The 11798-nt window shown below is 44.1% G+C and overlaps 1 protein-coding gene across 1 annotated transcript; it reads left to right on the top strand.

Moving 5' to 3' along the window:
- Nucleotides 1–2674: 2674 nt before the first annotated feature.
- On the top strand, nt 2675–10283 carry ubxn7 (UBX domain protein 7). Its single transcript, XM_062987954.1, has 11 exons — nt 2675–2780; nt 3958–4111; nt 4204–4271; nt 4583–4648; nt 4800–4912; nt 5714–5860; nt 5949–6039; nt 6131–6258; nt 6823–7240; nt 7796–7875; nt 8803–10283. The coding sequence occupies exons 1-11, from the start codon at nt 2675–2677 to the stop codon at nt 8962–8964; spliced, it is 1533 nt and encodes a 510-aa protein (XP_062844024.1). The 3' UTR covers nt 8965–10283.
- Nucleotides 10284–11798: the final 1515 nt, after the last annotated feature.

The following is an 11798-nucleotide window of genomic DNA, read 5'->3' as shown; positions in this document are numbered from 1 at the left end:
TTTGTTGGTGTGGCTGATTTAAGTACCTTTGTGAGTGGTGCCCTGCTCACAGTAAACTCCTGCCTGATGCCCAGTGTGCCCGGCTGGCACCGGATCATAAAACCATCACTGTGGTTTAAATGTGCTGCAGTTACAGAGAGTTTTAACTGTAATACCAACCTCAGCCTCTAGGAGGAGTGAGGGCGTGACCTAAATAAAAAGATTCTGAGTGACACTGATGAGGTTTAAAGCTACAATCAGTAACCTGCAGCTACTAAAAATGAAGAAGGATATTAATAAACAAATCAGGTATTTCCCCACTCAGAATTTACTCCTCAGCTCTGTGGAGTTTGGCATGTTCTTTGTGTGTCCTTATTGCTTTAAACGCCGGTAGGTTGATATGGCTGCTCTGAAAGTCAGTCAGATGGTTGATTGCTGACTGGTACCCTGGTGAGGACGTGAATGAATGATTTATTTCGACTGCTGCCATCATTTGACTCAACCCTCCTGTTTCTATCCGGGTCTGGGACCTGCACTGAGAGTGCACTGATGTGTCCCCACAATTGCTCGGTTAACGTATTGACATGCACCTCCCAGTTTGGGATTTAAACCGCCCTGGTGAGGATGTACTGGTGTTTGTATTCAATCAGAATAAAGCACTACCTGAAAATGATCTAAATGAATTAATTAATTAATCGATCAGATTTATCAGACTTAAAATAAGTGACGCCCTCAGAACTCAAACGTTTCACCTTCACATCAGCTGCAGGCAGATTTACAGTAAAAATACAGAAGTGTTGACAACTGCAATCCTTTCAGAAAGTGGTTTTATTTATCATGTACAGTCAATCAGACGTTTGTACAATGACGTGTTCATGAGGAGAATCAACTACACTTACTAAATCACTAAACCTTAAAATATATCATTATTAACAACAAGAAATATAAATACAAATAACATGTAATATAAAGGAGCCGTGTTCTGCAGTGCTTGTATCATTGCTGTATCAGTCAGTCCTGTCTGTGCTGTACAGAACACATCACTGCACGTCTTTTATACTTCAAAGCTTCTGGACAGCTTCACCATATTTGCAGGTAAATAAAAGGGAATAAGGTATGTTGAAGAATGAAACTGATTGTAGCTTGTAAATTCTCAGTGTGCAGCAGAACCTGGTTAATTATAAAACATCTACATTAAATATTACAGAGAATTTGACTTTACTGGCTGATGTAGAGAAGAACGAACCAGATAAACTGGCCCCCAGTAACAGAATTCCATTGAGAAATGTTTCACTACGTGTTTATCATCGTTGTTCTTGTTTGTGCTTGTTTTTATTCTCTCTGTGATCATATTTTATTTTTTTATGATGTTTCACAGCTGCTTGGTTGACAGTTTTGAGATGAATGTATTATAAATGCAAAATAAACTGAAACTGAAAAACGTTCATCGAGATTTCTGAGATTTTTGTTGCACTAAAATAAAAAAAAGTAATAAAAGTACGACTTTAATCTTTCACACGCTGAACGAACGTTTCTGGTAAAGTTTTAATAACTGAAGCCGAGGTCTGAGCATGGAAGGGTAGGGGCCGCGCTCAAGGGTCCAACGGTGGCCGGGATTTGAACAGTCAGCCTTCTGAATAACAAAGCAGAGCCCCAAAGACTTAATAAAAGTACGACTTTAATCTTTCACACGCTGGACGATGAACTTTGCTCTACTAAAATTTTATAACTGCTTCTGCTTCATCCTGGTCAAGGCTGCGGTTGTTTCAGTGAGACCTGGAAACACTGGGCACATGGTAGAACAAACCCTGCACATAGACCACATACTTTTCACTCACTAACTTACACCAAGGGAAAATTTAGAGCAACCAACACACCTTCTGCATGTTTTGGGGAGTCAGGAGAAAACTGGAATAGCTGAAACCCTTTACATAGAGTGTCCAGAGGCAAAGATCAAACCCGGGATCTTGGAGCTGATGTTGCTGTGCTGTTCCTACGATGTAGTCTAAAAATCTCCTGATTTTCTTTGTTTCATAGGGACGGCACGGTGGCTAGGTGGGTAGCACTGTCACCTCACAGCAAGAAGGTCCTGGGTTCGATCCCCAGGTGGGGCGGTCCGGGTCCTTTCTGTTTGGAGTTTGCATGTTCTCCCCGTGTCTGCATGGGTTTCCTCCGGGTGCTCCGGTTTCTTCCCACAGTCCAAAGACGTGCAGTGAGGTGAAGTGGAGATACTAAATAGTTCATGACTGTGTTTGATATTAAACCTGAACTGATGACGTTAAAAATCCTAATAAACCAACAATAACTTCTAAGCAGTCTTAACATCAATACAAAAATAAAGGGAATTTCTTATTATCATTGTTAACATTATATTATTATTATTATTATTATTATTAGCATGATCAACGCTGCTGGTTTACAGTTGCTAGCTTATTTAGGGTTGAGTTTACGTGTTCACGGGTGTTTCACATTCATTCTACTGTTTCTGATGGATTGGTGCTTTAACCTGGGTGTATTTCTGGACAGTTACGAACCCACCTCGACCCTGATCAAGATCTAATAGAGAATAAAAGTTAGTTAATATAATTTAAGGTGTTTTTATGTGGATTTGTGTCCTGCGGGCGCTTTTGGTCTTGACTACATTACCCATAATTCCAGGCTGATGACGCGGCGGGTTGAGCGGTGTATGGGGCGCATGCGCGGTGCTGGTGTTGTTGACAGTGGCGGTAAGATGGCTGCTGTCGGGGATGCTGCAGCTCCGGGGCTGAACGGGTTAATCCAGCAGTTCACCAGCATTACCGGTACATGAATCCTTTCTGTGTCTGTAATCTAGACTGTAAATGTGATGATTTAATAGAGACTTTATGAGGGGAATAAGTGCAGAGTGTGAGAGGCGGCGGGATGAGCTCAGTGCTGCAGAATCAGATGCTAATCATGCTAACAGTGCTAAAGGCCTGTAGAGCTGATGGAAGTAAAAGTGCAGCAAACTGTCCACATGCAACCAAAAGCGCTGATTAAAACCACAATCCTGCTGCAGGTTTAACCTTTAATCTCACACTCCTAACAGTTCCTGCAGACTGAGACTGAAGCTGAGCTGGATTCAGTTCTGTGTTCATCAGTTTATAATCAGATCCAAGCAGCTGATCCTGGGGTGTCCATATACTTTCGGTTTTGTGTTTATCTTTGGAGTTAGGACGAGAGAAGTCGTGCAGCCGAGCTGTTTCAACTCGTTTTAATGCCAAATTATTGAAAATAAAGCCACAAACATTATTACTACAATATAATAAAAGTATATATTATTTCTGCTGCTTGTTAGTTCGGTTTGTTTGCTTGTTTACATTCAGAATCCTTCAGTTTTATAATTCTGTTAAGATGAAATGTTTACACACACTCCTGACTTCTGACTGAATGAGTAACACAAACTTCTTCACCAAAAAACCCCAAATCTTTTGCAGTTTTAAAACCTTTTATAATCGAATCGGTTTGTGCAGATGATTGTGGTTCTGAGATCTGCACTGAGCTTTCTAAACCTTTCCATCTTAACTGTGTAGTTAATCTAGCCCTGTTTATATGGGCACAGAGAAGTCACTCGTGTAAATAAGTAAAATTGAGTAAACCTCCCTAGAGTTCCTCTTTTCCATCGATGTGATTGATTGATTCTCCTCTCTCTCGGTGGGTAGCACTGTCTCCTCACAGCAAGAAGGTCCTGGGTTCGATCCCCAGGTAGGATGGTCCAGGTCCTTTCTGTGTGAAGTTGCATGTTCTCCCCGTGTCTGCGTGGGTTTCCTCCTGGTGCTCCGGTTTCCTCCCACAGAACTGGAGATACTAAATTGTGACCTGATGAATTTTGTGTAACGAGTAACTAACGTTCCTGTCATGAATGGAACCACAGTGTGAAACATGACGTTAAAATCCTAATAAACAAACAAAACAAACGAACTTCTCTCTCTCTCTCTCTCGATGTGTGGTGGCGTACAGGAGCCACGGAGAGCGTGGGCAGACACATGCTGGAGGCCTGCAACAACAACCTGGAGATGGCCGTCACCATGTTCCTGGACGGAGGAGGACTGACCGAGGAGCCGAGCACCAGCTCCGCCTCGGCTGGAACCTCCACAAGCAGGTGCCATACAGAGTAAGTCCTTCAGGATAGTGTTCGGATTATAATCCTAGTCCTAAGACCGTTTCTGCTTGGGTTTGTTTGAAATCCGTCTGTTTCCCCGACAGCGATGATGTCCGAGCGCCCATCCCTCAGAAACAGGAGATCCTGGTGGAGCCGGAGCCTCTGTTCGGAGGTAAACGTCTCATCTCTCTTCAGTCCTGCATGTAGAACAGGGTGGTAGCACCTATGTAGTGCACAACACGTCTAATAGAGCTACACCGTACGGCCTGGTCATGAATTTGGAGTGTGCCTGTGGAAATTTGTGAGCTCTGATGTTCCTCCACACCTCTGCACGCATGGACCTCACTTTATTTACAGTGGAGCACTAATCCTGGGGACGGAAATGGCACCGATTCGACAGAATAACCCGTATAATGTTGTAATTCTGCTGTGACCGGGTTTAAACCCTGATCCTAGAATCCTCTTCACCTCGGTGTTTTTCAGTACCCAAGCGGCGGAGACCGGCGAGATCCATATTTGACGGATTTCGGGACTTCCAGACCGAAACCAGTAAGTTCCGGAGCGGAGAGGTGTCCAGATACTTTTGGCCATGTGTATGACACGAGCACGATGGACGGCGTGTGTTAACGTGTGTGTGTGTGTGTGTGTGTGTGTGTGTGTGTGTGTGTGTGTGTGTGTGTGTGTGTGTGTGTGTGATCAGTCAGACAGGAGCAGGAGCTGAGGAACGGAGGAGCCATGGATAAGAAGCTGAGCACCCTGGCTGATCTCTTCAGACCCCCCATCGAACTCATGCACAAGGGAAGCTTCGAAACGGTGAGGAACCGTCCACACACACACGCACACACACACACACACACACTCACACACACACTCACACACACACACACACACACACACACACACAGGAACCCTGTGCTGCATGCGTGTGTGTTAGTGAGCAGTAGCAGAACTGCTGGGCTAAACACTCATTCTGATTGGACAGTTTATGAATTAGTGCTAGCTGAAGAGCGTTAGTGATTTAATAATCCGTTCTCTATTCACATGATGACCACGTCCATTTTCAAATGGGCGATGATTTCTTTTGACCGTGAATTAAATTAGAGGTGAACAAATGGACAGACAGGTGATGGACACGTGGATGGGTGGACTTGTACAATGGGCGGGTGGGTAGAATAAGCAGATAGGTAGAATGGGCGAGTGAACAGATGGGGAGGCACATACATGGGCAGACAAATAAATGGGTAGACGGGTAGGATAGGATGAATGGATGAGTAGAATAAGCGGACGGGTTAATGGGAGGACAGACGGACTGGTACGACGGGTGGACTGGTAGAGTGGACTGATGAGTAGAATAAGCGGACGAGTAGATTGGCGGACGGGTTGATGGGTGGACGAATATGTGGGTGGACTGGTATAATGGTAGATGGGTGGACGGGTAGATGGACACAATTTAACAGACAGGTAAATGAAAAGTTGAATAGATGGACGCAGATGTGGACGGACAGACGGATATACATATACTGACAGACGTCTAGACAGACAGAAGAATGATTAAATGCAGATGAAGAACCTGAAACGGTGGTCTGATCTGATCTGAACGTTTGTGACCTCCAGGCGAAGAACTGCGGTCAGATGGAGAACAAGTGGTTGATGATCAACATCCAGAACGTTCAGGACTTCGCCTGTCAGTGTTTGAACCGGGACGTGTGGAGCAACGAGGCGGTGAAAGCCATCATCAGGGAGCACTTCATCTTCTGGCAGGTACAGCGTCCATCTACCGACATCACGTGACGTGTGTAGTACCGTGTGTACAGCCGTGACCGGTGTTTTGGTGTTTTGGTTTGTGCAGGTATACCATGACAGCGAGGAGGGGCAGCGCTACATTCAGTTCTACAAGCTCAACAAGTTCCCCTACATCTCCATCCTGGACCCGCGGACAGGTCAGGACCCTCGAGCGGTGCGAGACGTTTCTGTCCGGTTGAGGCGTGTTCGCTCACGATGTTCTCCTCTCTCACACTGTGTGATGAACAGGTCAGAAGATGGTGGAGTGGAACCAGTTAGACGTTACCTCCTTCCTGGATCAGGTGACGGGGTTTCTAACCGAACACGGACAGTTAGACGGACTCTCCAGTTCACCGCCGGCTAAACGCGCTCGATCTGTAAGAACTGAATCTCTTATTTTACACTTTATACGTCTTCTGGGTTTAAAGATGTCACTACTTGGTCGCTCGGGTGGCGCGGCGGTGTGGAATCTCAGCAGGGTTGCCGATCTGGCCGGGCGTCCACATAAATGCAGTCGGCGTGTGCATCTTTCACTGATAACAGCCTGGATGGAGAACTCAGCATTTGTTTTCGTAAAACAGCTGACCGCACGTGTTCACTGTCTTCGGTCCATCTGAGATGAGCTCAGGCCCGGAGAACTCTGGCATTTCTGTGTAGAATTGATGTCTGACTTTATCTTTGTGTAATAGAGTTTCAGGCTGAATTTCTTGATGCAGCGGCGCCCTGTGTTAAGTAACAGCGGTTTTCTGAAGCGCTCCTGGGCTCATATATCACAGTATTTATCACAGTAGCTTAATGCAGCACCATCTGAGGGTTTAAAGTTTGTGTTTATTTAACAGTGGCGTCCTGTGGCGTGTGTGGTGTTGAGAAATGATTACTGGTGTATCGATATATGGTTATGATGGTGTTACCGGTGATTACGATGTATCTCCCTCCCTCAGGAGAGTCTGATCGACGCGAGCGAGGACAGTCAGCTGGAGGCGGCGATCCGAGCGTCTCTACAGGAAACGCACTACGACTCCCAGCAGGAGAAACCGGAGTCCGATAACGACTCGGACGCCGAGGCTTTCTCCGACAGCGAGGGGATGATCTCGGTGGACGGTTCCGACACCGAGGAGGGAGGGAAGGACTCTGTGGACGGGACCGCCACGCCTATACAGACTCCGCCCGTATCGGTGGATAGCCCCGCCCAGAACAGAAAGTCCCCACACAAAGAGTCGAACCACAGAAAAGAGGAGAGCAAGAAGAACCACACGGAGGCGCCGGAGAGCAGCCACGCCCACACAACACAACCGCACCACCAACCGGGACCTGTAACCACGACTACAACGCCCCAGACCACACACGCCGAGGACAACGGTACGCACCCTCTCACGCTAGCTTAAATAAAAGCACCCAGGAAATAATAACAACACAAAATGCAACCACAACATTTGTTCTGATCGGTAAAACAACATCAATAAATATTTATCGTGGTGTAAAACAGTAAGATAAACGTTACCGCCAGGATACCCAACACGCCCCCTCCGAAACGTTTGTAGAACCAACCGCTTCTTTTTACCTGCTGAGGCGGGTTCTCACAGTACTGAGAGTCAGGCACTGCTCTCTGTTATTCACCGTCTGTGTGCAGCGTCTCGACCAGCCAGCAGAGGCCGCTGTTGCTGCACTGATGACGAGTTCCTTCGACACACACACAGAGCAAACCGTGTTTAAGTGCCTGGTCACGTCGGGTTACTATAATAATAGATATTTACTATAACTAATCATTGTAGGAATCTTTAAATGTGACGATGATTGTATTAAATTAAAGATGAAATAAAATGACACTACAACGATGCAAGCTTTTAATCTTTATTTTCGTATTTTGATTTCGGTATGTTTATGAATATTTATTAAATTTGATTCTTTTTGCAGGTCCGAAGGCTCAACTGATGCTGAGATACCCGGACGGTCAACGGGAGCAGATAGCGCTGTCAGCAAACGATAAGCTCATGGTGCGTACGATTATTTACTGTATTAAAGTCTTAATGAGCCGCTGTGAGACATATTTTTAACTCCAAAGTCGCCATGATCCTGTTCTTTGTTTAGTTTAGATCAGAGCTCTAGAAATAATAAATAATATATACATAAATAATATAAATAATATATAACAAAATAATATATACATAAATAATATATAAATAAATAATATATAATAAAATAATATATACTTCAATAATATATAACTAAATAATAAATTAATAAATAATATATACATAAATAATATATAACTAAATCGTAAATAATATATAACTAAATATTAAATTAATAAATATTATATAACTAAATAATATATAACTAAATAATAAATTAATAAATAATATATAACAATAATAAATTAATAAATAAAATAACTAAATAATAAATTAATATATTCTTAAATAATATATAACTAAATAATAAATTAATAAATAGTATATACATAAATAATATAAATAATATACAGTGTAACTTAATAATAAATTAATAAATAAACTATGACTAAATAATAAATAATATATAACTAAAAATATAAACATTAATAATATAAATAATATATAACATAATGAATTAATAAATAAAATATAACTAAATAATAAATAATAAAATAAATAATATAAATAAGAAATTAATAAATAATACAGTATTATGACTAAATAATAACAATAAAACTTCAGAAGATAGAATCAATATAAGTGTTTATAAACCTAAATACTTTTGTTTATTATGTAAAATCCACTTTCTGCAAAAATGACAAAGTGCTTTTTTTTTTTACCCCAAAAATTCAGTGTTTTCAAAAACAAAAAACGTCCGTTTGCTTGTTCAGATTGAACAGAACCTTTAACGATCCCGCCGGGTCTGACGGTGAATAACGTTTTCGGTTGTTTTGTCCCCCCCTGCAGGCCCTGGTGAGACACGTCCAGGTGAACGGGTACCCCAACGAACGCTTTGAACTGGTGACCAATTTCCCGCGGCGGAAGCTGACGCACTTGGACTATGACATCACGCTGCAGGAGGCGGGGCTCTGTCCTCAGGAGACTGTGTTCGTACAGGAGAGGAACTAAAGCTCCGCCCTCAGCTCCGCCCCCTCAGTTATGTTTCCGGCTCGCCGCCGGGGGGGAGCGGGTCGACCCCCTCTCTGCGGACGGACCGCGCCCCGTATTTATTTGTGAACGACTCGGCCGCGCCCCGCTCACGTCGGGGACCGAACGGCGTGGAGTCGTGATGGATAAGCTCGTACTGCCGGCCCGGCCGGTCTGATCCGGTCTGATACTGATGATTCCCTCCAACAAGTAACCAGTACAGCGCTCAGATTACCCCCCCACACACACTTTATTTTTTTATGTACATGCTTTTCTTTATTCCAGTATGTATAACACGCCCTCGTCCACGTGCCCCCCCCCATCATGGGTCTGGTTTCATCAGTACACCCCCACCGAACAGCTCTGGAATGAACCGGAACTTCAACTGACCATACAATTGTGGCCATCTTTTGACTAAACGGGCACAAATTCCCATACACAGACACACTCAAGTCCTGTGAGAAGCTTCTCAGAGGAGTGTCCACATACTTTTGGCCATATAATGTATGTGGACACTACTTATAATCATCAAATCTGTGTGTTCTGGCCACGCCCATTTCTGACAAGTGTAACACAATCAATAATGTCAAACAAACGATATGGTCCCACTTTCTTTTAATGGTTTGGGGAAGGTCCTGTCCTGTTCGACCATGACTGAGTGTTCGCTGTGCACCATGACACAGATCTCCCCAGGTATCCACACACACTTGGTCGTATTGTGGATCTGATCGGCTGAATGATTAGTTTGGCGTGCAGGATCAGTCCTAGTATCGATCCACCTTAATTTGGGGGGTCTGGTGCTTTAAATAATCAAATCGAATCTCAGTGGTGCTCTCGACCCTGACCGGGCAATGGGCACAGTTGGACGTGACTGAAGGAAGGGGGTGTGATTATTTTTACAGAGTGGGTGCCACCTGAATTCACTGTTCATGGTTCTCAGTCAGATTGGGATCCTTCTGTCACCACGTTTCAGTGGGTCCGTGGGTCTGAATGGTTCCTGTGATGTTCCTGGTGTTATGGATTGGAGAGGGGACGTGGACACGGGTGTGTGGTTTGTTTGTTTTTTGTTTTTCCCCCCTGTGGTCACTCTGGAGTTCTTGTTCTTGGAGGGAATCTTCAGATCACGTTACAAACATGTAAAAAAGAAAAAAGATGGAACACGGACGTTTCTGCGCCGAGCAGGACGCTGTTGGACGTTATCTTTAACTCTAGTACGTTTCTCTCTCTTTTTTTATAAGCTGCATCATTTCCACAAAAAAATCAAATATAACCATAAAAAAAAGGGTGTGGTCGTGTTCTTGTGGTCGTGTTCTTGTTTCTTCAGCTCCGTCCTTCACGCAGGTCGAGATCCGTAACGTTCTACCATCAGAGGGCGCTGGACATTCTTCAAGAGGGAAAATCGATCAGAAGTAAAAAAAATAAATAAAAATACTGGATAAATTCATCCGAGAACATAAAACATACGTAGAAAAGGGCAGCTGTAGCCTAACGGTTAAGGTACTGGTCCAGTAATCAAAAGGTTGCCGGTTCAAGCCCCACCACGGCCAGGTTGCTGCTGTTGGGCCCTTGAGCAAGGCCCTTAACGCTCAATTGCTCAGACTGTATACTGTCACTGTACTGTACGTCGCTTTGGATAAAAGCTTCTGCTAAATGCCAAAAATGTAAATGAATGTAAATGTAGAAAAGAATATTTGCACCACAGGGTGCACCTGATTCACTGGATCTTCACTGGAGTTTTTCATGGAGCCTTCAAGGTGGTTCCTCCAGTGTAACTCCATTAAAACAGGGTGGTGCTGCCAGGTGAAGCTCCACGCGGTTCAGTTCTGTGGGTCCCATCCAGGGAGCTTATGTTTGCACCCACTGTTCCACGTGGCTGATGCTGCTTGTTGTTTTTCACGTTCGCTTCCACACTTACAGTTTGAGTGTCATTTACATGCAGTTCAGGCGCCCACTGTTTATCTGACTTTATCTGGAACTCTGTTAGTTGCCTTTATTACTTTGCAACCTCACATATGCTGTATGGACAAAAGTATCAGGACGCCCCTTCGAATGCATGCTTTTCAGCTGCTAACAGGTGTAATAAATCAATCATTTCAAAGCTTCCAACTTTGCAGCAACGGTTTAGGGAACGGCTTCCTGTTTCAGCATAAAGAAAAGTGTCCTGCACAGAGCCCTGACCTCAGCCCCACTCAACAGCTCTGGGATGAACCGAAATACCAACTGCGCATCAGCGCAATAAGAATGCTGTCGTCTTTTGACTGGACGGGCACAAATTCCCACACACAGACACACTTCAAGTCTTGAGAGAAGCTTCTCAGATCCACAGGGGGTCACTCTGTTTTAATAATTGGGACGATTAACAGGCTGTCTGGTGGCAGTTGTAGCCTAGCGGTTAAGGTACTAGTACTAGGACTAGTAATTAAAAGGTCGCTGGTTCAAGCCCCACCACTGCCAGGTTGCCACTGTTGGGCCCTTGAACCAGGCCCTTAACCCTCAATTGCTCAGACTGTATACTGTCACAGTGCTGTACGTTGCTTTGAATGAAAGCATCTGCTAAATGCTGAACATGTAAATGGTGTCCAAATACTTTTGGCTGTGTATTGTATTACAGTGCTGATGGTTGAAGGTCTTTTATAGCTCGTACATGCCGACGTCCTGGCCGATGGACAGCGTCTGGTACGAGTGACGCCCCCGTCTGAGCCGTTTCTTTCATCTCGGTACTTTTCTGGATGTAGAAACCGTTCCCTGAAACACACAGGGTGTAAAAATGGATTTTCCGGGTCGATACCTGGAATTTATTCCCTCGCTGAGGTTTT

The sequence above is a fragment of the Trichomycterus rosablanca genome, chromosome 25 (assembly GCF_030014385.1).
Source record: "Trichomycterus rosablanca isolate fTriRos1 chromosome 25, fTriRos1.hap1, whole genome shotgun sequence".
Taxonomy (NCBI): domain Eukaryota; kingdom Metazoa; phylum Chordata; class Actinopteri; order Siluriformes; family Trichomycteridae; genus Trichomycterus; species Trichomycterus rosablanca.
This window is presented reverse-complemented; position numbering and strand designations above follow the sequence as displayed.

Bases quoted from the DNA above. Each gene is read 5' to 3' on its own strand.
- ubxn7 (XM_062987954.1), top strand. From the start codon at position 2,675: ATGCGCGGTGCTGGTGTTGTTGACAGTGGCGGTAAGATGGCTGCTGTC. The intron at 2,781-3,957 runs GTACATGAATCC...GGTGGCGTACAG, and splicing joins GCAGTTCACCAGCATTACCG to GAGCCACGGAGAGCGTGGGC. The intron at 4,913-5,713 runs GTGAGGAACCGT...TGTGACCTCCAG, and splicing joins ACAAGGGAAGCTTCGAAACG to GCGAAGAACTGCGGTCAGAT.